At 45.2% G+C, this 25,185-nt stretch overlaps 1 protein-coding gene across 1 annotated transcript in view; it reads left to right on the plus strand.

Moving 5' to 3' along the window:
- mms19 (MMS19 homolog, cytosolic iron-sulfur assembly component) overlaps positions 1–21,684 on the plus strand; it is a 45,127-nt gene extending 23,443 nt beyond the window's left edge. Inside the window, exons 14-27 of the mRNA XM_083787609.1 lie at positions 6,016–6,183; positions 6,976–7,131; positions 7,476–7,572; positions 8,081–8,183; positions 8,571–8,642; positions 9,271–9,397; positions 10,942–11,045; positions 12,142–12,198; positions 12,334–12,520; positions 13,966–14,048; positions 15,581–15,745; positions 17,744–17,803; positions 20,125–20,225; positions 21,371–21,684. Coding sequence (XP_083643735.1) covers positions 6,016–6,183; positions 6,976–7,131; positions 7,476–7,572; positions 8,081–8,183; positions 8,571–8,642; positions 9,271–9,397; positions 10,942–11,045; positions 12,142–12,198; positions 12,334–12,520; positions 13,966–14,048; positions 15,581–15,745; positions 17,744–17,803; positions 20,125–20,225; positions 21,371–21,401 — 1,511 coding nt within the window. The 3' untranslated portion in view covers positions 21,402–21,684. The remainder of the gene's footprint in view (positions 1–6,015; positions 6,184–6,975; positions 7,132–7,475; positions 7,573–8,080; positions 8,184–8,570; positions 8,643–9,270; positions 9,398–10,941; positions 11,046–12,141; positions 12,199–12,333; positions 12,521–13,965; positions 14,049–15,580; positions 15,746–17,743; positions 17,804–20,124; positions 20,226–21,370) is intronic.
- Positions 21,685–25,185: the final 3,501 nt, after the last annotated feature.

Raw genomic sequence — 25,185 nt, forward strand, 5'->3', positions numbered from 1 at the left:
CTCCTTAGGTCAGTCCCAGGGACCTTCTTAAAGAACACATCTCCTTAGGTCAGTCCCAGGGACCTTCTTAAAGAACACATCTCCTTAGGTCAGTCCTATAGTGACCTTCTTAAAGAACACATCTCCTTAGGTCAGTCCTGTAGGGACCTTCTTAAAGAACACATCTCCTTAGGTCAGTCACAGGGACCTTCTTAAAGAACACATCTCCTTAGGTCAGTCCTGTAGGGACCTTCTTAAAGAACACATCTCCTTAGGTCAGTCCTATAGAGACCTTCTTAAAGAACACATCTCCTTAGGTCAGTCCTATAGGGACCTTCTTAAAGAACACATCTCCTTAGGTCAGTCCCATAGGGACCTTCTTAAAGAACACATCTCCTTAGGTCAGTCCCAGGGACCTTCTTAAAGAACACATCTCCTTAGGTCAGTCCTGTAGGGACCTTCTTAAAGAACACATCTCCTTAGGTCAGTCCTATAGGGACCTTCTTAAAGAACACATCTCCTTAGGTCAGTCACAGGGACCTTCTTAAAGAACACATCTCCTTAGGTCAGTCCTGTAGGGACCTTCTTAAAGAACACATCTCCTTAGGTCAGTCCTATAGAGACCTTCTTAAAGAACACATCTCCTTAGGTCAGTCCTACAGGGACCTTCTTAAAGAACACATCTCCTTAGGTCAGTCCCATAGGGACCTTCTTAAAGAACACATCTCCTTAGGTCAGTCCTACAGGGACCTTCTTAAAGAACACATCTCCTTAGGTCAGTCCCATAGGGACCTTCTTAAAGAACACATCTCCTTAGGTCAGTCCTATAGGGACCTTCTTAAAGAACACATCTCCTTAGGTCAGTCCCAGGGACCTTCTTAAAGAACACATCTCCTTAGGTCAGTCCCATAGGGACCTTCTTAAAGAACACATCTCCTTAGGTCAGTCCCACAGGGACCTTCTTAAAGAACACATCTCCTTAGGTCAGTCCCAGGGACCTTCTTAAAGAACACATCTCCTTAGGTCAGTCCCAGGGACCTTCTTAAAGAACACATCTCCTTAGGTCAGTCCCAGGGACCTTCTTAAAGAACACATCTCCTTAGGTCAGTCCTATAAGGGACCTTCTTAAAGAACACATCTCCTTAGGTCAGTCCCAGGGACCTTCTTAAAGAACACATCTCCTTAGGTCAGTCCTGTAGGGACCTTCTTAAAGAACACATCTCCTTAGGTCAGTCCCAGGGACCTTCTTAAAGAACACATCTCCTTAGGTCAGTCCCATAGGGACCTTCTTAAAGAACACATCTCCTTAGGTCAGTCCTATAGGGACCTTCTTAAAGAACACATCTCCTTAGGTCAGTCCCAGGGACCTTCTTAAAGAACACATCTCCTTAGGTCAGTCCCATAGGGACCTTCTTAAAGAACACATCTCCTTAGGTCAGTCCTATAGTGACCTTCTTAAAGAACACATCTCCTTAGGTCAGTCCCAGGGACCTTCTTAAAGAACACATCTCCTTAGGTCAGTCACAGGGACCTTCTTAAAGAACACATCTCCTTAGGTCAGTCCTATAGGGACCTTCTTAAAGAACACATCTCCTTAGGTCAGTCCTATAGTGACCTTCTTAAAGAACACATCTCCTTAGGTCAGTCCCAGGGACCTTCTTAAAGAACACATCTCCTTAGGTCAGTCACAGGGACCTTCTTAAAGAACACATCTCCTTAGGTCAGTCCTATAGGGACCTTCTTAAAGAACACATCTCCTTAGGTCAGTCACAGGGACCTTCTTAAAGAACACATCTCCTTAGGTCAGTCCTATAAGGGACCTTCTTAAAGAACACATCTCCTTAGGTCAGTCCCAGGGACCTTCTTAAAGAACACATCTCCTTAGGTCAGTCCCAGGGACCTTCTTAAAGAACACATCTCCTTAGGTCAGTCCCATAGGGACCTTCTTAAAGAACACATCTCCTTAGGTCAGTCCTATAGTGACCTTCTTAAAGAACACATCTCCTTAGGTCAGTCCCAGGGACCTTCTTAAAGAACACATCTCCTTAGGTCAGTCCTATAGGGACCTTCTTAAAGAACACATCTCCTTAGGTCAGTCACAGGGACCTTCTTAAAGAACACATCTCCTTAGGTCAGTCCTATAGGGACCTTCTTAAAGAACACATCTCCTTAGGTCAGTCACAGGGACCTTCTTAAAGAACACATCTCCTTAGGTCAGTCCTACAGGGACCTTCTTAAAGAACACATCTCCTTAGGTCAGTCCTATAGGGACCTTCTTAAAGAACACATCTCCTTAGGTCAGTCCTATAGGGACCTTCTTAAAGAACACATCTCCTTAGGTCAGTCCTGTAGGGACCTTCTTAAAGAACACATCTCCTTAGGTCAGTCACAGGGACCTTCTTAAAGAACACATCTCCTTAGGTCAGTCCCAGGGACCTTCTTAAAGAACACATCTCCTTAGGTCAGTCCTATAGGGACCTTCTTAAAGAACACATCTCCTTAGGTCAGTCCTATAGGGACCTTCTTAAAGAACACATCTCCTTAGGTCAGTCCTATAGGGACCTTCTTAAAGAACACATCTCCTTAGGTCAGTCCCAGGGACCTTCTTAAAGAACACATCTCCTTAGGTCAGTCCCATAGGGACCTTCTTAAAGAACACATCTCCTTAGGTCAGTCCTGTAGGGACCTTCTTAAAGAACACATCTCCTTAGGTCAGTCCTATAGGGACCTTCTTAAAGAACACATCTCCTTAGGTCAGTCCCAAGGACCTTCTTAAAGAACACATCTCCTTAGGTCAGTCCCAGGGACCTTCTTAAAGAACACATCTCCTTAGGTCAGTCCTATAGGGACCTTCTTAAAGAACACATCTCCTTAGGTCAGTCCTATAGGGACCTTCTTAAAGAACACATCTCCTTAGGTCAGTCCCAGGGACCTTCTTAAAGAACACATCTCCTTAGGTCAGTCCCATAGGGACCTTCTTAAAGAACACATCTCCTTAGGTCAGTCCTATAGAGACCTTCTTAAAGAACACATCTCCTTAGGTCAGTCCTGTAGGGACCTTCTTAAAGAACACATCTCCTTAGGTCAGTCCTATAGGGACCTTCTTAAAGAACACATCTCCTTAGGTCAGTCCTATAGGGACCTTCTTAAAGAACACATCTCCTTAGGTCAGTCCCAGGGACCTTCTTAAAGAACACATCTCCTTAGGTCAGTCCTATAGGGACCTTCTTAAAGAACACATCTCCTTAGGTCAGTCCTATAGGGACCTTCTTAAAGAACACATCTCCTTAGGTCAGTCCCAGGGACCTTCTTAAAGAACACATCTCCTTAGGTCAGTCCTATAGGGACCTTCTTAAAGAACACATCTCCTTAGGTCAGTCCTATAGGGACCTTCTTAAAGAACACATCTCCTTAGGTCAGTCCTATAGGGACCTTCTTAAAGAACACATCTCCTTAGGTCAGTCCTATAGGGACCTTCTTAAAGAACACATCTCCTTAGGTCAGTCCCAGGGACCTTCTTAAAGAACACATCTCCTTAGGTCAGTCCTATAGGGACCTTCTTAAAGAACACATCTCCTTAGGTCAGTCCCATAGGGACCTTCTTAAAGAACACATCTCCTTAGGTCAGTCCTGTAGGGACCTTCTTAAAGAACACATCTCCTTAGGTCAGTCCTATAGGGACCTTCTTAAAGAACACATCTCCTTAGGTCAGTCCTATAGGGACCTTCTTAAAGAACACATCTCCTTAGGTCAGTCCTATAGGGACCTTCTTAAAGAACACATCTCCTTAGGTCAGTCACAGGGACCTTCTTAAAGAACACATCTCCTTAGGTCAGTCACAGGGACCTTCTTAAAGAACACATCTCCTTAGGTCAGTCCCAGGGACCTTCTTAAAGAACACATCTCCTTAGGTCAGTCCCAGGGACCTTCTTAAAGAACACATCTCCTTAGGTCAGTCCTATAGGGACCTTCTTAAAGAACACATCTCCTTAGGTCAGTCCCAGGGACCTTCTTAAAGAACACATCTCCTTAGGTCAGTCCTATAAGGGACCTTCTTAAAGAACACATCTCCTTAGGTCAGTCCTGTAGGGACCTTCTTAAAGAACACATCTCCTTAGGTCAGTCCCAGGGACCTTCTTAAAGAACACATCTCCTTAGGTCAGTCACAGGGACCTTCTTAAAGAACACATCTCCTTAGGTCAGTCCTATAGGGACCTTCTTAAAGAACACATCTCCTTAGGTCAGTCCTATAGGGACCTTCTTAAAGAACACATCTCCTTAGGTCAGTCCCATAGGGACCTTCTTAAAGAACACATCTCCTTAGGTCAGTCCTATAGGGACCTTCTTAAAGAACACATCTCCTTAGGTCAGTCCTATAGGGACCTTCTTAAAGAACACATCTCCTTAGGTCAGTCCCATAGGGACCTTCTTAAGGAACACATCTCCTTAGGTCAGTCCCAGGGACCTTCTTAAAGAACACATCTCCTTAGGTCAGTCCCAGGGACCTTCTTAAAGAACACATCTCCTTAGGTCAGTCCCAGGGACCTTCTTAAAGAACACATCTCCTTAGGTCAGTCCTGTAGGGACCTTCTTAAAGAACACATCTCCTTAGGTCAGTCCCATAGGGACCTTCTTAAAGAACACATCTCCTTAGGTCAGTCCCAGGGACCTTCTTAAAGAACACATCTCCTTAGGTCAGTCCTATAGGGACCTTCTTAAAGAACACATCTCCTTAGGTCAGTCACAGGGACCTTCTTAAAGAACACATCTCCTTAGGTCAGTCCTATAGGGACCTTCTTAAAGAACACATCTCCTTAGGTCAGTCCTATAGGGACCTTCTTAAAGAACACATCTCCTTAGCTCAGTCCTATAGGGACCTTCTTAAAGAACACATCTCCTTAGGTCAGTCCCATAGGGACCTTCTTAAAGAACACATCTCCTTAGGTCAGTCCTGTAGGGACCTTCTTAAAGAACACATCTCCTTAGGTCAGTCCCAGGGACCTTCTTAAAGAACACATCTCCTTAGGTCAGTCCTATAGGGACCTTCTTAAAGAACACATCTCCTTAGGTCAGTCCCAGGGACCTTCTTAAAGAACACATCTCCTTAGGTCAGTCCCAGGGACCTTCTTAAAGAACACATCTCCTTAGGTCAGTCCTATAGGGACCTTCTTAAAGAACACATCTCCTTAGGTCAGTCCCATAGGGACCTTCTTAAAGAACACATCTCCTTAGGTCAGTCCCAGGGACCTTCTTAAAGAACACATCTCCTTAGGTCAGTCCCATAGGGACCTTCTTAAAGAACACATCTCCTTAGGTCAGTCCTGTAGGGACCTTCTTAAAGAACACATCTCCTTAGGTCAGTCCCAGGGACCTTCTTAACCCATTCAGACCGGGCACCCATTTTGGTGTCAGCATCACTTCATGCTTTAGCTATTTAAAAATAGCAGATCTACAAGCTCATATCGCGCCACCGAGTGGCGCGATACGAGCTTGTAGGTCTGCTATTTTTGAAAAATCGAAGAGCGACTGACATTTTTAGAATCCGATCTCAGGTCAGAATGGGTTAATCAGACCAGTGTGTGTCCAGTGGAAACCTCGTATGAATCTGATCTCAGGTCAGAATGGGTTAAAGAACACATCTCCTTAGGTCAGTCCTTGTCAGACCTTCTCCGACAAATCGCACAGACGACGAACTAGAGTGTGCACCAGTGCCTCTTCTGGTCACCCGGTGTTTATCGCAGCCGTAACCGTATACTCGAATAGACGTGTATTACGGATGTCATGTTATCTTCGCAAAGTGACAAACTGTCAAACGTGAGACACGTAACTGTAACACAAAACTCGGACCGCCTTGAGCTGAACGAGAACCTTCCGGATCCAACGTCAATTTGCGGAACTTTATCGTATTATACCGTACGACGTGTACGACATTGTCAACAATCGCAGCAATGCTATTGAAACTGTATCAACAATTATCCCCTGCTCTCTCTCTCTCTCTCTCTCTCTCTCTCTCTCTCTCTCTCTCTCTCTCTGCAGAACCCGTGGCCCAAGGCGACAACAGCATCACCCTGCCCACGGAGCAGCTTTCCCAGCATGCTTTGCGTCAGCGCTGTCTGTCGGCTCTGGCCGCCGTGTCCAGCCATCCGTCGGTGGTCCAGGAGAGCACGCCTGTCCTCCTTGAGGTCCTCAGCTCGGCACACACAGGTAGACATCTGCGGATGTATACGATGACAAAACCTGCAGAACCTCAGTCAGTCAGCCAGGCCGTCATGCCTCTGTGCCACGTCACGCCACCACCATTCTGTCGCGCGTCGTGACACACTCCATATATGGCCGTCTCCTTAACCCTCTAGTGGCCATTGACGTTATTTGCGTGTTAAATCAACAAATCCCTCATGGCCAATGGCGTTATTGACGTAGTAGACGTACTGCCCTGTCAGTACGTCTTATTATAACAAAATAATGGAATTTTTTGATTTTATTTTTTATTTTTATGTAATCTACCAAAAACCGGCCGAAACCCGCGCGATCGTGCACTATCGTGCTCTATGTCTCTATGTGCTCCGCGGCAAAAAATTTGATATTTTGGGATGTTCCTGGCCGTTTTTAAGCTTAATCTGACTAAGTTATGAAAAAGCTAATGTTAGCTTAGCAATCCGGACAGCCAAGCTATGTGCTAGGGGTCATATTAGCCTCCTTTGTTTACTTCCGTTTGACAGGAAGTGATTTAGCCAGATTTGACACTTTTTTCAGAAATCAGAATAATGGAACGTTCCCGCCAAACTGCCGGAGCATTCTCCACTCTCGAGTCTCACATGACACAGACACACCAAAATGCAAGGATTGAGGGAAAGGCTCTCTCTCTCTCTCTCTCTCTCTCTCTCTCTCTCTCTCTCTCTCTCTCTCTCTCTCTCTCTCTCAATAACCTGATAAGACACTCTGTGTGTGTGTGTGTGTGTGTGTGTGTGTGTGTGTGTGTGTGTGTGTGTGTGTCAGGCGCAGCGTGTTTCAGCGTGGAGGAGGTGGTGGCGTCCTGTCAGAGCCTACAGAGCGTCGCACAGCGAGCTCAGGACACGGAGGAGACCGCTCGATGCTTCCACGACGTGGTCATCCCTCGCCTCTTATCTCTGGCCCTACAGGCCGCCGTACAGGGTGAGCTGAGCACACAGTAGTTTAACCCATGCTGACCTGAGATCAGATTCATACGACTTTTCCACTGGCCACACACTGGTCTGATTAACCCATTCTGACCTGAGATCAGATTCTAAAAATGTCAGTCGTTCTTCGATTTTTCAAAAAATAGCAGACCTACAAGCTCGTATCGCGCCACTCGGTGGCGCGATATGAGCTTGTAGATCTGCTATTTTTCAATAGCTAAAGCATAACATGATGCCAACACCAAAATGGGTGCCCGGTCAGAATGGGTTAAAAAAAGGGCCTATGTGGCCTATGTGCCTTGTTGGTTACAGTGTTGCTTCCTGTTTCCTGTGTTGCAGATGAGGATTCTGGGAGTCGCAGTCCTCTGGCGGAGCCAGCGGTCCTGTCGGCCATGGTCCCTGTCATCAGCACTGTCTGTTCCAGATTCCAACCACAGTCAGTACGCCGGCTGTCTCTGTCTGCAAGTCTGTCTCTCTCTGTCTGTCTGTCTCTGTCTCTCTGTCTGTCTGCAAGTCTGTCTCTCTGTCTGTCTGCAAGTCTGTCTCTCTGTCTGTCTGCAAGTCGGTCTCTCTGGTGTCCTCACACTGTGTCCAATAAGGTCCATGTCTCTCTGGTGTCCTCAGACTGTGTCCAATAAGGTCCATGTCTCTCTGGTGTCCTCACACTGTGTCCAATAAGGTCCATGTCTCTCTGGTGTCCTCAGACTGTGTCCAATAAGGTCCATGTCTCTCTGGTGTCCTCAGACTGTGTCCAATGAGGTCCATGTCTCTCTGGTGTCCTCACACTGTGTCCAATAAGGTCCATGTCTCTCTGGTGTCCTCACACTGTGTCCAATAAGGTCCATGTCTCTCTGGTGTCCTCACACTGTGTCCAATGAGGTCCATGTCTCTCTGGTGTCCTCACACTGTGTCCAATAAGGTCCATGTCTCTCTGGTGTCCTCAGACTGGCGGTCCAGATGGTGTCCAGGCTTGTGTCTCTCTTCCTGGACGGTGACGTGTCCTGTCTCCCGGACAACTCCTTACCCTCAGACGTCCAGCTGCTCAAGGTGTGTGTGTGTGTGTGTGTGTGTGTGTGTGTGTGTGTGTGTGTGTGTGTGTGTGTGTGTGTGTGTGTGTGTGTGTGTGTGTGTGTGTGTGTGTGTGTGTGTGTGTGTGTGTGTGGTATTGCACATGGCAAGGCATGCACATGAAGGTGTCATTATTATTATTTGTTTGCTGGTTCAAATCTGCTGCCGAGCCAATCAAACGCAGCTGTGAGAACATGGAACACGGTACAGGAAACGGGTATGGCACCTTCTGGAAAAAGGACAGTTAAAACACTGGAGCCGTGTGTGTGTGTGTGTGTGTGTGTGTGTGTGTGTGTGTGTGTGTGTGTGTGTGTGTGTGTGTGTGTGTGTGTGTGTGTGTGTGTGTGTGTGTCTTCTCTCCTGCAGGGAGGCGCGTCGCCGAGGCTGTCCCAGTTGGTGTGTCTCCTGATGGGCTGCGTCTGCTCCCTGCCTCGCACGGTACGTGTCGAACAACGTGAGGCCCGTTTTGCGTCACGAAATGTCTCCGTGAACGTCGCATGTATTTCGACCCTCGGAACAGGTCAGCTCCATATATGGAGATCTTTAAAGGGTTTGAGGTCGGATGTGGAGTTGCTGGGCCCGCTCCATATATGCAGATCTATAGGTTCTTCTCCATGTATGGCTATCCAGGGTTAGATGTTGTTCAGTGTCGTGATCTTCATGTCCTTCATGTCCTTCATGTCCTGATGGTGTTCAGACTCCATCATGGCCCATAGCACTTATCCTACCCCCTTAGATAGCATTTCGGTAGACTTAGATAGCATTTGATAGACTTATAGCATGTTATGTAGACAGCACTATAATTGCATTGTATGTAGTCATAGCACACCATAGTACATATGTATAGCATAGTAGTATATATATATATAGTTTATATGTATAGTCTCATAATATAGATATTCCATTGTTACTTTCTTAGCTTACGCATGTTTCATGATAAATGCTTTTATGTGATGTATTCCCATGCTTTTTGTTCCTGCTTAAATGTAAGTCGCTCTGGATTAAGAGCGTCTGCTAAATGCCTAAATTGTAATTGTAAATTGTCTGTCCTGACCGTCCTGTCCAGATGGAGGTTCCCCAGGTAGACAGACTGCTGTATGAGCTGGAGGAGCTGAGCCTGGCCTGTCTCCACCCGTTCTCCTACCAGTCTGCTGCCAAGTGCTACGCCGGCCTGCTCAACAAGAGGCCCGCAGGTCGGTGACGTTGACACATTATTTTAGGCCTGCTCAACAAGAGGCCCGCAGGTCGGTGACGTTGACACATTATTTTAGGCCTGCTCAACAAGAGGCCCGCAGGTCGGTGACGTTAACACATTATTTTAGGCCTGCTCAACAAGAGGCCCGCAGGTCGGTGACGTTGACACATTATTTTAGGCCTGCTCAACAAGAGGCCCGCGGGTCGGTGACGTTGACACATTATTTTAGGCCTGCTCAACAAGAGGCCCGCGGGTCGGTGACGTTGACACATTATTTTAGGCCTGGCGTCGAAAAAAAAAAAAAAAGTCTTTTAACCCATTCTGACCTGAGATCAGATTCTAAAAATGTCTATTACATCCTGACAGTTTCATTATTAACCCATTCTGACCTGAGATCAGATTCTAAAAGTGTCTTCGATTTTTCAAAAATAGCAGACCTACAAGCTCGTATCGCGCCACTCGGTGGCGCGATATGAGCTTGTAGATCTGCTATTTTTTCAATAGCTAAAGCATAACATGATGCTGACACCAAAATGGGTGCCCGGTCAGAATGGGCTAATTCATGACAGTTTTCTGAAGTGGTGCTCAAACTATTTCATGTCAAGTACCCCAAAAGATTATATGTAATTGGCCGACGACCCCAATCTGAAAATATGTAGTTCCCCGTCCCAGAAGCAAAGATTTGAGTTTGCTCAAAAACATTCGCTCTGAAATAATATATGTATGTATTTGGCATTTGAGCCACGGAGTCACGGACAAACATGTGATGAGTTTTAGCATCTCGGACCAAAGAAAACAAAAATGACACAAAAAAAAAAAGTTATTGTTGTTGGATATAGGATATTGTCCACAATTCCATACTGTATTGATGTGTGGTGCCATAGGAGAGATGGCCCCTTCCACCTCAAAAAACAAACAAAAAACTGTTGCCTCTGTGGACATTTTTAAACGTTTTTTCTTTTTCTTTTTACTCGCCTCGGTATCCAAACAGGCCGTTTCATTGCCCTATTGTGATTACAGTAACCTATCCTGTATTGATTTATTTTACATGTCACCGGCTGCCAATTTGTCTTTTTTTCCACGTATTGTTGTGAAGCACTTTTGTGATTCCGAAGTGTGCACTACAAATACACTTTACTTACTGCACTACAAATACACTTTACTTACTGCACTACAAATACACTTTACTTACTGCACTACAAATACACTTTACTTACTGCACTACAAATACACTTTACTTACTGCACTACAAATACACTTTACTTACTGCACTACAAATACACTTTACTTACTGCACTACAAATACACTTTACTTACTGCACTACAAATACACTTTACTTACTGCACTACAAATACACTTTACTTACTGCACTACAAATACACTTTACTTACTTCCTTACTTACTGAACATGAAGGGTGCACTACAAATACACTTTACAAATACAAATACACTTTACTTACTGCACTACAAATACACTTTACTTACTTACTGAACATGCATGGCTGTGACGGGTTGTTTGTTTGTGCGTTTCGGTGCTCCAGGTGAAGCTCTGGACTCTCTGGTCCAGAGGCTGATGAAGAGGATGTGCGGTCTGCTGGACTCCTCCTCTCCTCTACGCATACAGGCCTTCACACTCCTTCTCTGGGTGAGACATACAGGCCTTCACACTCCTCCTCCTGGGTGAGACATACAGGCCTTCACTCTCCTCCTCCTGGGTGAGACATACAGGCCTTCACACTCCTCCTCCTGGGTGAGACATACAGGCCTTCACACTGCTCCTCTGGGTGAGACATACAGGCCTTCACACTGCTCCTCTGGGTGAGACATACAGGCCTTCACACTCCTCCTCCTGGGTGAGACATACAGGCCTTCACTCTCCTCCTCCTGGGTGAGACATACAGGCCTTCACACTCCTCCTCCTGGGTGAGACATACAGGCCTTCACACTCCTCCTCCTGGGTGAGACATACAGGCCTTCACACTCCTCCTCCTGGGTGAGACATACAGGCTTCACACTCCTCCTCCTGGGTGAGACATACAGGCCTTCACACTCCTCCTCCTGGGTGAGACATACAGGCCTTCACACTCCTCTGGGTGACACACATGTCTGTTCTCTGAGTGAAGGTCAGACATACAGCCCTATAGTATCATGACCTGGCTAACCGGGTCCAATTCCTGGTTAGCCCTAGCCTCTGTCCAAGCCTTACTCATCTGCGAAGAGAAAAGCCAGGTCACAATATAAGGCATAGCGTGCATAGAGAAAAGCCAGGTCACAATATAAGGCATAGCGTGCATAGAGAAAAGCCAGGTCACAATATAAGGCATAGCGTGCATAGAGAAAAGCCAGGTCACAATATAAGGCATAGCGTGCATAGAGAAAAGCCAGGTCACAATATAAGGCATAGCGTGCATAGAGAAAAGCCAGGTCACAATATAAGGCATAGCGTGCATAGAGAAAAGCCAGGTCACAATATAAGGCATAGCGTGCATAGAGAAAAGCCAGGTCACAATATAAGGCATAGCGTGCATAGAGAAAAGCCAGGTCACAATATAAGGCATAGCGTGCATAGAGAAAAGCCAGGTCACAATATAAGGCATAGCGTGCATAGAGAAAAGCCAGGTCACAATATAAGGCATAGCGTGCATAGAGAAAAGCCAGGTCACAATATAAGGCATAGCGTGCATAGCCGGAAATGTCGGTCCGTAACATCCGTCAGATTTATTTTCTATTTGTGTGTGCAGGTGGCCAAAGCGTTGCTGCTCCGATACCATCCTCTGTCAACGGCAATGACTGACAAGGTACACTCACACACACACACACACACACACACACTCACACACACACACACACACACACACACACACACACACCTTCATGTCCACAACATTAAAAGCGTCATCAAATACTGTCATTCTGTGTGTGTGTGTGTGCAGCTCTTCTGCCTCCTGGGGGACGGTGAGCTGGGCTCTCTGGCGGCCGAGGGCTTCTCTCTGCTGATGAGCGTCTCTCCAGACGTGCTGAACCGCGGCTGCCACGCCGACGTACGCATCATGTACCGCCAGCGCTTCTTCACCGAGAACTCCGCCCAGCTGGTCCAGGGCTTCAACGCTGCTCCACCAGGTGGCGCCAATACGCAACCTAACCGGGGCTGATTTGGACAGCAAATTTGGATTTTTAGTTTCAGTCGTCAGTGGCGTGCACAGATAGACACTAGGGGGTGCTAGAGCACCCCCTGCCCTTTTGGCAATTTTGCTCTTAATTTGTAGTGTGGTCCATGCGGTGACATTGATCAAATCTTGATAAAAAACGCTTCTACTATATTATTTAGCCCCCCACAATCTAAAGCTATGTTTCTATGTCAGTGGTTCTTCGATAAAAAAAAAATAGCAGACCTACAAGCTCGTAGCGCGCCACTCGGTGGCGCGCTATGAGCTTGTAGATCTGCTATTTTTCAATAGCTAAAGCACCAAAATGGGTTCCCGCCCCAAAATGCGCTGCACAAGGTGCCCTTTTTTCACTTGAGCACCTGCCCCTCTAAATGTCTGTGCACGCCACTGAGTAGTCGTGGTCTCTTGAGTAGTTTTCGTCTAGTTTTAGTCACCTGGAATGTCTTGGTGTTTAGTTTTTGTCGACTTAAATCTACAGTTGACTAAAATGAATATTGCCTTCGTATAATGACTGATTTGACACTAGTTGACTAGTTTTTCGTCAGTGAACAAAGGTAGCTGACGACATTTTTATTATTATTTATATGACATTTTTGTCGACAAAATCAACACTGCACCTATTTTGTGTTTTATATACACACGATGTGTGGAGGTCTTTGGTTTCATTTGTTTCATTCAAATTCTAATGAGCTCTTCTCAGTTTCTGAATAGAAAAATGTGTTTTTGAATATCCCGTATTGACCTTATTTGAATCCAGAAAAAACTAAAAACTATTTAGATTTCTAAATGCTCACTTTACTTCGCAAATCGACCCACTCTGTCTCGAGCCCAGTAAACTAAGATTGGCGACGAGACGAAAAACCGCCTAAAAGCCGATTCACACTTGTAACTGCCACAAATAGCAGATCTACAAGCGCACAATGCGGCGCGGATCCAACAACGCTGTGAGCTTGTAGCTCTGCTATTTTCGGCACGAAGCAGCGTAGACATTAACCCATTCTGGGCAGGAACAATTTTTAGGTGTTTTTTTAATCATTATGTCATGCTTTAGCTGTTGAAAAAATAGCAGATTTAGAAGCTCATAGCGCGGCAAACTTTGAATATATATTCTTCCACAGCGAACATTTTGAACTCAAATCTTTGCTTCTGGGGGGTCCATGGAACAACATATTTATTTGCTTCGGGGGGGTCCATGGAACAACATGTTTTCAGATAGAGGTCCGTGGCCAAATACAGATAATTCTGGGCTTCCTTGACATGGAAAATGTTTGAGAACCACGGACATAGAAACATAGGTTTTTCAGAAAACTGTTAGTATTTAGAAGCCATTCTTTCATATAGAATCGTCCTCGGGTCTAAATGTGTTAAAAGATGGTTGTCTCTGTGTGGTCCCTCCAGAGAAGAAGTCCAGCTACCTGAAGGCTCTGTCTCACATCGTCAACAACCTGCCCAAACAGGTGCAGCTCACCGAGCTGCCGGCGGTGAGTAACGCACGCACGCGCGCGCACACACACACACACACACACACACACACACACACACACACACACACACACGAATAATTACTCCATCTTTAATCATAAATTAGCATTCCTATGCAGAGGCTGGCTTCACTGAATGGACTGGCGATTGTCTGTGTGTCCGTGATGGACCATGTGTCATTGTTGTCGGAGGAGGAGGGTTACATTTGTTTCGCTTTCTTTGACGGCAACACTTCACTTTCAAACGGCACACGGGTTGGGAATCCTGGGACATGTTAAAGGACCACTTCACCACTTTTCAACCTATCTTCATATACTAGGTCCTCACTAATAATCATGAAGAAATGGCGCAATTCTTTTCTACTCTGTCTGTGTCTCATAGGAGGGCTGTGGGCAGTTCAGAAACCGTCTTCCAGTGACATCATCAATGGGGAATACAAGCTGATAGAAACTGCAGGCTTTCTAGTCCTGAAAAGTTGCAATGCAAAAATGGAAGCCATCGTTCTCACGATAATGAAAATCTAAACATTTTTGTAAAAAAATCTTGTTTAAAAAAAAATCTGCCTAATGATGATGTCACTGGAAGACGGTTTCTAAACTGCCCACAGCCCTCCTATGAGACACAGACTGAGTAGAAAGAAATCATGCCATTTTATCATGATTATTAGTGAGGACCTATTACATGAAGATAGGTTGAAAAGTGGTGAAGTGGTCCTTTAAATAGCGGATTTTACTTCCCGACTCCGGCCAAAAGCCCTTTCAATTACTATACGTATGTATACGTGGCACAAGCGCTGCACCTAAGCCACCCCTAGATGGCGCTGGATGGCATTTACATGCTTTGGCAATGTAAACGTTTGTTTTCTCAAGCCAATAAAGCTCCTTTAACCCATTCTGACCGGGCACCCATTTTGGTGTCTGCATCATGTCGTGCTTTAGCTATTTAAAAATAGCAGATCTACAAGCTCATATCGCGCCACCGAGTGGCGCGATACGAGCTTGTAGGTCTGCTATTTTTGAAAAATCGAAGAGCGACAGACATTTCTAGAATCTGATCTCAGGTCAGAATGGGTTCATCAGGCGCAGTGTGTGTCCGGCGGAAACCTCGTGTGAATCTGATCTCAGGTCAGAATGGGTTAAATGGAATTGAATTGAGTTCATGTGGGCCTGTCAACGTAAAAACGTCATTTTAACAAATACTGTACACAAAAAAAAAAAAAAAAAAGATCTTCCTCCGTAAATAATAATAATACAGATCTGATCATTTTTTAGGGTGGGGGAGATTTTTCTTTTTTGGGGCGGGAACACATTTTGGTGTTAGCATTAAGCTATGCTTTAGCTATTGAAAAATAGCAGATCTACAAGCTCGTAGCGCGCCACCGAGTGGCGCGCTACGAGCTTGTAGGTCTGCTATTTTTGAAAAATCGAAAAAAACGACTGACACAGAAACATGGCTTTTTACAGAAAACTGTCAGATTTTTTTTAATCTGATCTGGGGTCAGAATGGGTTATGACGTTGTCCTGTTTTGCAGCTCCTCCACCTGATCCTGGAGGCCCTGTCGTGTCCAGACCGTGAGGTGCAGCTCTCCACCCTGTCCTGCCTGCAGCCCGTCCTGATGGACCCGCCCAACGTCCTGGTGCAGCAGCTGGAGGCTCTGGTGTCCAGGCTGCTGGCCCTCACCACCAGCCCCGCCATGGTGCGTTATCACCTTTTTAACCGCATTCTGACCCGAGATCAGATTCATACGAGGTTTCCACCGGACACACACTGTGTCTGATGAACCCATTCTGACCTGAGATCAGATTCAAAAAATGTCAGTCGTTCTTTGATTTTTCAAAAATAGCAGACCTATCTACAAGCTCATATCGCGCCACCGAGTGGCGCGATACGAGCTTGTAGATCTGCTATTTTTCAATAGCTAAAGCATAACATGATGCTGACACCAAAGTGGGTTCCCGTTCAGAATGGGTTAACCGCATTCTGAACTGATTTTTAAACTTTGTAGTCCTTCCTGGACTACAAAAGTCACACCTCCATGCAGCCCCCCCCCCCTCTCCACAAGGAGGGGAAGTGCACTAAAGCATTATGGGCATTGTAGGAATGACCTTTTTAAGGCAGTGGTTCCCAAACTTTTTAGCCCGTGACCCAAAAGACAAATGAGCTGTTTGCCCGGGACCCAAACTACTGAAAATAGCAGATCTCCAAGCTCACGACATGAAAAATGTTGCTTTTTTGGGGGGGGAATGATTCAAATTAAAATGATCAAGTGTAACCCATTCTGGACGGGAACCCCTTTTGGTGTTTTAACTAAGCATTATGTTATACTTTAGCTATTGAAAAATAGCAGACCTACAAGCTCATAGCGCACTACGAGCTTGTAGGTCAGCTATGCTAAAATCGTGAAAATGTGGCACAAATCTTTTAATATATATTTCAGAGCAACATTTTTAACTAAGATATTTGCTTCTGGGGGGGGGGGGGGTCCCTTGAACTACATATTTTGAGATGGGGGTCCGTGGCCCAATAGAGATAATTCTGGGGGTCCTTGACATGAAAAAGGTTGAGCACCACTGACATAGAAACAAAACTTTAGGATTTAGATTAAACCTTTTTTTTTATTGACCTCAGTCCAAAATGCTTTAACCCATTCTGACCTGAGATCAGATTCATACGAGGTTTCCGCCGGACACACACTGGTCTGATGAACCCATTCTGACCTGAGATCAGATTCATACGAGGTTTCCGCCGGACACACACTGGTCTGATGAACCCATTCTGACCTGAGATCAGATTCATACGAGGTTTCCGCCGGACACACACTGGTCTGATTAACCCATTCTGACCTGAGATCAGATTCTAAAAATGTCAGTCGTTCTTTGATTTTTCAAAAATAGCAGACCTACAAGCTCGTATCGCGCCACTCGGTGGCGCGCTATGAGCTTGTAGATCTGCTATTTTTCAATAGCTAAAGCATAACATGATGCTGACACCAAAATGGGTGCCCGGTCAGAATGGTTTAAGGGGTATACTGTATTGACCAGTCCGTTTCATATTCATAAGGGGTATACTGTATTGACCAGTCCGTTTCATATTCATAAGGGGTATACTGTATTGACCAGTCCGTTTCATATTCATAACCAGTCCGTTTCATATTCATAACCAGTCCGTTTCATATTCATAAGGGGTGTACTGTATTGACCAGTCCGTTTCATATTCATAAGGGGTGTACTGTATTGACCAGTCCGTTTCATATTCATAACCAGTGGTATACTGTATTGACCAGTCCGTTTCATATTCATAACCAGTGGTATACTGTATTGACCAGTCCGTTTCATATTCATAACCAGTGGTATACTGTATTGACCAGTCCGTTTCATATTCATAAGGGGTATACTGTATTGACCAGTCCGTTTCATATTCATAACCAGTCCGTTTCATATTCATAACCAGTCCGTTTCATATTCATAACCAGTCCGTTTCATATTCATAACCAGTCCGTTTCATATTCATAACCAGTCCGTTTCATATTCATAACCAGTCCGTTTCATATTCATAACCAGTCCGTTTCATATTCATAACCAGTCCGTTTCATATTCATAACCAGTCCGTTTCATATTCATAACCAGTCCGTTTCATATTCATAACCAGTCCGTTTCATATTCATAACCAGTGCCCTTTTTTAATTTATTCGTAGACGGTGCGGAGCGCCTCGCTGCGATGCGTCCACGCTGTGGCCAACTTCCCTGAACATGAGGTAGAGCTACACGTGTGTGTGTGTGTGTGTGTGTGTGTGTGTGTGTGTGTGTGTGTGTGTGTGTGTGTGTGTGTGTGTGTGTGTGTGTGTGTGTGTGTGTGTGTGTGTGTGTGTGTGTGTGTGTGTGTGTGTGTGTGGAGAGAGTGGAGGGTTCAGAGCTTCTATTTTGAAGGAATCCCGGCACTGATTGTGTTAATTTAATTGTTGATGGTCTCAGTCACTCACACCCGGCCAATACAAAAAAAAGATACTGGTTCTGTTCTGAATCTGAATTTATTGTCTCCCGTCTTTCCATAAAATAATAGAAAATGGTCGACAGTGGGCTGGATAAGAACCCGTCTCGATAAGCCTGATTGATAAGGTGCTCGTTAAGCCTGATTGATAAGGTGCTCGATAAGCCTGATTGATAAGGTGCTCGATAAGCCTGATTGATAAGGTGCTTTTTATCAATAAACATTAACGAGCTCCATCCCTCCTCGGGGGTGGAGTGGCCGGTAGAGCGCCTGGATGGGAAAACCGTGAGGTTCCCAGTTCCATCCCGGACTCCCCCAGAGTTGGTGTCAAAGTGTCCTTGAGCAAAAGACTCATTGAACGCCTAATTGCTCCCGATGTGCAGGTCGGTGCCTTGGTTTCCTACGCCATGGGTGTATGAATGTGTGTGTGTGTGAAAGATAATGTAAAGCACTATATAAATGCACCACTTAGCATTTATATGTACTGTAAATGTATGTATCTGAATGAAGGGCGTGGGTGGCCAATAATTAAATATATCGTTATTGTCGGGTGGAAATCAGTTTTTAGATAAATTAACGACCCACTTGATCAAAGATCTACAAGCTAGCCGAGTGCGACTCTCTCCGATCTACAAGCCTGGCTTGTAGATAGTCTTTTTTCAGCATGCAACTAATTGTAAAATGACTTATACTGGATCTCTTGTCCACTAGTCCCTTCCTTCCTTTTTTTTTATTTAATCCCACGATTTTGTAACCCATTTTTCACCCCTGTGTCAATTATCTAATGTGATCCTGGGCTCCACACACCCTCCGCCAACCTGGGGAGAGCAACGGACTTGCTTCCAAGTTGCTCCTTTACACCTGACAGGGGGGAGTTTCCCTGGTTGGACGTAGCGCGTGGAAGGAACACGTTATTCCGACCAGTTCCTTTCCCCTCCATCAGGCGCCCCAGCTGGCCAGGGGGAGGCAGTTTAGAGACCAGGATTACTGCATGTTTTTTGTGAGGGTACCTACCCTAGGGGACACGGGGAGAACATGCAAACTCCACACAGAAAGGCCCTTCCTAACATTTTAGTCTAGTTTTTTATTTGTTGACGAAATTGCCAGTATATTTAGTCGCAGTGTTGTTTTCGTCGACTAAAACTAAGACGAAAAATGTTCGTCGACTACCTTTTTTCACTGACAAAAACGAATGGAAACTAAATGAAAATTAAGCTACAATGACTAAAACTAAGACTAAATATACTGACAATTTCGTCGACAAATAAAAACTAGACTAAAATGTCAGGAAGGAACTAATGGACAAGAGTTCCAGTATAAGTAATTTTACACTTTGGTAGCCGATCTACAAGCTCACAAGCTCACTTGTGGGCTTGTAGATCGGCTATTTTCAGCAAGTGTAAAAACACTCATTACGACGGCATCAAGGCCCGCCAAAATACATTTTAGTCGACTAAATCAACTGTAGATTTAGTCGACTAAAAATCTTATGACGTTTAGTTGACTAAAACTAGACTTAACACTAAGACATTCCAGGTGACTAAAAATATGACAAAAACAAAATTAAGTTTCAGTCCAAAGACTATGACTAAAAACTAAACTAAAATAGAAATTTGCTGCCAAAAACAACACTGTTTAGTGGTTGGTTTTAGTCATCAGCGAAGTGCAGTGGCGTGCACAGATAGACACTAGGGGGTGCTAGAGCACCCCCTGCCCTTTTGGCAATTTTGCTCTTAAAAAAAAAAAAAAAGTTTAATTTTTTCCCCTTAATTTGTAGTTTGTGGACCATGGTGACATTGATCAAATCTTGATTAAAAAAACTACTATATTATTTAGGCCCCCACAATCTAAAACTATGTTTCTATGTAAGTGGTTCTTCGATTAAAGAAAAATAGCAGACCTACAAGCTCATAGCTTGTAGATCTGCTATTTTTCAATAGCTAAAGCACCAAAATGGGTTCCCGCCCCAAAATGCACTGCACAAGGTGCCCTTTTTTTCACTTGAGCACCTGCCCCTCTAAATATCTGTGCACGCCACTGGCGAAGTGGCTGCTTCTCTGACCAGTGTGCCTGTCCCGTCTGTGCCAGGTGCTGCCGTTCCGTAGCAGGGTGCTGCGGGCGCTGTCCAAACCGCTGGACGACAAGAAGAGGCTGGTGAGGAGTGAGGCGGTGCGCGCACGAGGAGAATGGTGAGGAGGAGGAGGAGGAGGAGGAGGAGGAGGAGGAGGAGGAGCGCTTGGCATGAGCGGGAGTGTTGATTTATTTATTATTCTTTTTTTTTTAATCAAAGTTTCTTTATTAATTTTCACACATGAAAATAGCATACATTTTTTGAACTTTTAAATTCCACTTGCAGGGTTCCCCTTGGTCCAAATACCAAATCGATTTGAGTTTGATTATCCCATTCTGACCTGAGATCAGATTCATACGAGGTTTCTGCCGGACACACACTGGTCTGATGAACCCATTCTGACCTGAGATCAGATTAAAAAAAATGTCAGTCGTTCTTCAATTTTTCAAAAATAGCAGACCTACAAGCTCGTATCGCACCACTCGGTGGCGCGCTACGAGCTTGTAGATCTGCTATTTTTCAATAGCTAAAGCATAACATGATGCTGACACCAAAATGGGTGCCCGGTCAGAATGAGTTAATATAAAGATATAATGGATCTACAATCTTGTAGATGGGCTATTTTTGCGTGACACTGTTGAACAGCAAATATAAAATAGGGCTTAAGTCAATAATCAAGCTAATCGTGTGTGTGTGTGTGTGTTTGTGTGTGTGTGTGTTTGTGTTTTAAAGTGTGCTTTTCAACTATCCAATTAATAATCAAAAAAGTAAGGAAACTAATGGGTAGTTGCAGCAACCCCTAGTGGTGACGACTTTTGTGACGATCTGTAGGTCATTAGATTAAAACGCTGACTATGTGTGTTAGTGTTGTTTTGAATAAAATTCCATTTGGTTTTTGTCAGATTTTAGTCACCTGAAATGTTTTAGTGTCAGTCTAGTTTTAGCCGACTAAATATTTTAGTCGACTAAATCTACAGTTGGTTTGTGTGTTTTGGCGGGCCTTGATGGCGTGCGTCGTAATGCCTGATTTTACACTTCGTTGCTCTCTGAAAATAGCAGATCTACAAGCACATTCCCCTTCCCCTAACATTTTAGTCTAGTTTTTATTCATTGATGACATTGTCAGTATATATATTCTTAGTCATATCGTGGCTTAATTTTTCTCTTTGCTCTTATAGTTTAGTCGACGGATGTTTTACGTCATATAGTTTTACTATTCGACCGAATCAACCCGGCTGTGTGTTTCTGTCCTTCTCCTCCCAGGTTCCTGTTGGGAAGCCCAGGAGGCAGGTGATTGGTCAAACCCCCGCTGACCTTTCCACATACACTGTCTCCCTGACCCCTGGCTGGCTCGGCCTATGAGAGGAGAGGAGACCACCTATAGGCAGGACCACGACCTCCTCGCCCAACCGTGGGGAGGAGGCCCAGGATGGAACCTCCGTTCCCAGACAACAGCACCCCTTTGCCTGGGGACAAACTCCTTCCCCTCCCCCTCAACAGCACCCCTCGCTTGGGGACAAACTCCTTCCCCTCCCCTCCCCCTCAACAGCACCCCTCGCTTGGGGACAAACTCCTTCCCCTCCCCTCCCCCTCAACAGCACCCCTCGCTTGGGGACAAACTCCTTCCCCTCCCCTCCCCCTCAACAGCACCCCTCGCTTGGGGACAAACTCCTTCCCCTCCCCTCCCCCTCAACAGCACCCCTTTGCCTGGGGACAAACTCCTTCCCCTCCCCTCCCCCTCAACAGCACCCCTTTGCTTGGGGACAAACTCCTTTCCCCTCCCCTCAAGATCTTTTCCTAACCCTATCTATACTTACACTTAACTTCATATGTCTCTTCCGTCCCTCCGTTCTCCTCTGTTTCTGTTACCACTACTTCATGTTTTGATGAACGCACAAATGAACAGTTTGACTGACCGTGGACTGAGCGGTCCGTGGGGCGCTTGACACATTGCTCAGTGCAACTATTGAGTGTGCTGAGAAATAGTTTTTTTTATTATATTTCTTTTGGGTCAGCAGTGTTACTGTGGCTGCTATCCGTTTTCAGATGGTTGACCAACAAAACTTCAACCCTCCGGTATAACACCTCGTCTACACAGGCAAAGGAGCGAGCGTTCTGACGACGATATCGTGCGTGCGGAAAAACTATCCTGATGCTGAGCGTTGCGTTGGTCTTGATCATTGCCTAAACCAATCGATTGAAGAAAAAAAACATGAGATTTCATCGTTGGGTCGCTCGCATCGCTGGCAGTGTAGATGAGGTGTTAAGGTCCCTGCACACTGCTGCCTTTTTCGGAAAACGGACGACAAAACGCAGTTAAAAATCCGAAAACGCGTCCAGCGTGCAGGGACCTTTAGGCTTTGTTCAGTTCAGACTGGCAGCCCAAATCAGATCCAGATTGGAATCACATTGGTTTCACCAAGTCTGAACAGCAGAAAGAAATGACAGGGAAACAGATTTTTGTGGAAAACACATATGAACCACATTCGATCCTTCCTGGGTTTGAATTGCTAATCAAATCTGTTCCCTAAAGATGTATGTGCCTCAGTCTGGCATTCAAACCTACGTTATACTTTAGTTGGATTTATCTGGATACGACGTGTTGTGAGCTTGCGGCCCGATTGGCTATTTTCAGCGAGTGACAGCGTCGTCGTAACGACCGATTTATAATAATATGTTAACTTACGTGTTACTGATTTGAATATTGATTGAATAATAAAGAAAAACCGCCTATGCCGTCACGTTGTTACCACAGCAATCAATGCAGAGGTTGATGATGTCTGATCATCGGAATGAACAAATCCAATCTGTTCTCAAATGCAAATAACACAGTTTGGAGTCCACAGATCGGATTTGACTGTCCACCCTGGACAGCCAGTCGTGACTGTCCACCCTGGACAGCCAGTCTGATTTGACTGTCCACCCTGGACAGCCAGTCTGATTTGACTGTCCACCCTGGACAGCCAGTCTGATTTGACTGTCCACCCTGGACAGCCAGTCGTGACTGTCCACCCTGGACAGCCAGTCTGATTTGACTGTCCACCCTGGACAGCCAGTCTGATTTGACTGTCCACCCTGGACAGCCAGTCTGATTTGACTGTCCACCCTGGACAGCCAGTCTGATTTGACTGTCCACCCTGGACAGCCAGTCGTGACTGTCCACCCTGGACAGCCAGTCTGATTTGACTGTCCACCCTGGACAGCCAGTCTTGATTTGACTGTCCACCCTGGACAGCCAGTCTGATTTGACTGTCCACCCTGGACAGCCAGTCTTGAAAATCGTATTCGACAAATAGGATTTTTTTTGGCAAGTCTGAACAAAGCTCAAAGGAGAATTCCAGAGTAGCTCTTTTCTTACCAAATTCTGATAATATCCATGAACCACTGATAGGATATATAGAGAGAGAGAGTCAGGGTTTAACGGCCTCTCTGTAGGCGGAAGACCATTTTGTGAAAGAAAAGAAAAAAAGTTGGGCGATGTAAATTAAGCAATTGAGCCGCCCAGCGTGCGCGGTGGGATTGCAGTGCGCTCTGTTTTAAACCCTACCACTGAATATAATAACATCAGATCAGGGACGTGCACACATGGATATATCAAAGGGGGCTTCAGACCCTGCCCTTTTTACCCGTCTGTAAAACAACCGCCCTTTCCAGACCCACGAATGCAGCGTTTACTACGGTGTAGGGCTGTCCCCGACTAAGGATTTGTATAGTCGACTGATAGATGAATAAATTTGCTGTTAGTCCACTAATAGTCGACTGAGCAATTTTTATTTATTTTTATTTTTTGCCCCAAAAAATTGTATATAAAAATACAATATTTACAAAAATATACAAAAATATTGTATTATTCCACTAGGTCTGTGGGGGACATAAACACATTTGAACATTCTGACTGTTCAAATCTTTTTTTTTAACAACTGAGAGAGCCAGATTGAGCACAGCAGGTGAGATTGAGATTCTGGAGTCTATCAGGCCAGCGCACTGTGCGATTCAAGTCACAGGCAGTGGCACATTGCCACACAGGCAGACACACTCCACATGCACATTTGAACAGTCAGAATGTTCAAATGTGTTTATGTCCCCCACAGACCTAGTGGAATAATACAATATTTTTGTAAATATTGTATTTTTATATAATTTATTTTGATGAACATCGACTAAGAGGTGGTCAGTCGACTGAGACCCGTTCCGATCGATTAGTCGACTATTCGACTAATCGAGGTCAGCCCTACTACGGTGGAAGAAATGCAAATGCCCCTCCTTTCCACGCCATGCCGGAAGGCAGCAATTCAGGAGAATTGCCTTTTTTTTTCCCCCCGAAGTCTCCTGAACTTGGAACGGAGCATTTTGCGTTGAACAAATTAGTTTAGAAATCCATGTCGTTACACACCGCATCTCCACTAGCTAAAGAGTGCTGGGTTGCACCCCGGAAATAGCTGATGTACAAGCTCTCTGATGTGCGTCGATCGCGCTGCGTCGCGCTGCGAGAGAGCTTGTAGATCTGCTATTTTCGCTATTGTTGTCCAAAAGTGCCCTCTTTTGCGGGATTTCAGCCCCCGGCCCCTCTAACACTCTCTGCACGTCCCTGCATCAGATTATGTTAAGAAAATGGTCCATCTGGAGTTCTCCTTTAACGTCGGGTGTTCTGTTCACACACTGTGTGGCCGCCGTCTGCGCTCAGCTTGTTGGCGTACTCACACCAGCAGTTATAGTGTTATTATGCTTTACAACAGGGGTGGGCAAACTGGCGGCCCGGGGGCCACATGCGGCCCCACCTTCACTCAATGTGGCCCTCAGGTTAATGTCAGAATACTGATATAATATTGGTTTCAGCCGTTACAATTCCACAACATGACCCACTTTAATTAGTTCAGTCTAAATCAGTAGCTCAATGCTCAACACAAGTATAATTAAAGGCACTTGAAATGACACAGAAATGTTCATTTTCAGGATTCCAATTCAGAAATGGCAAAATCAAGATTTCAATTCAAATATAGTAAAAAATAGCCGATTGCTACGACAGTGATACATACATGGCCCTATAGGGAGTGAGTGTGGAAATATAGCGGCCCTCT

Source organism: Protomyctophum parallelum (genome assembly GCF_964188405.1).
Source record: "Protomyctophum parallelum genome assembly, chromosome: 17".
In the NCBI taxonomy this organism is placed as follows: domain Eukaryota; kingdom Metazoa; phylum Chordata; class Actinopteri; order Myctophiformes; family Myctophidae; genus Protomyctophum; species Protomyctophum parallelum.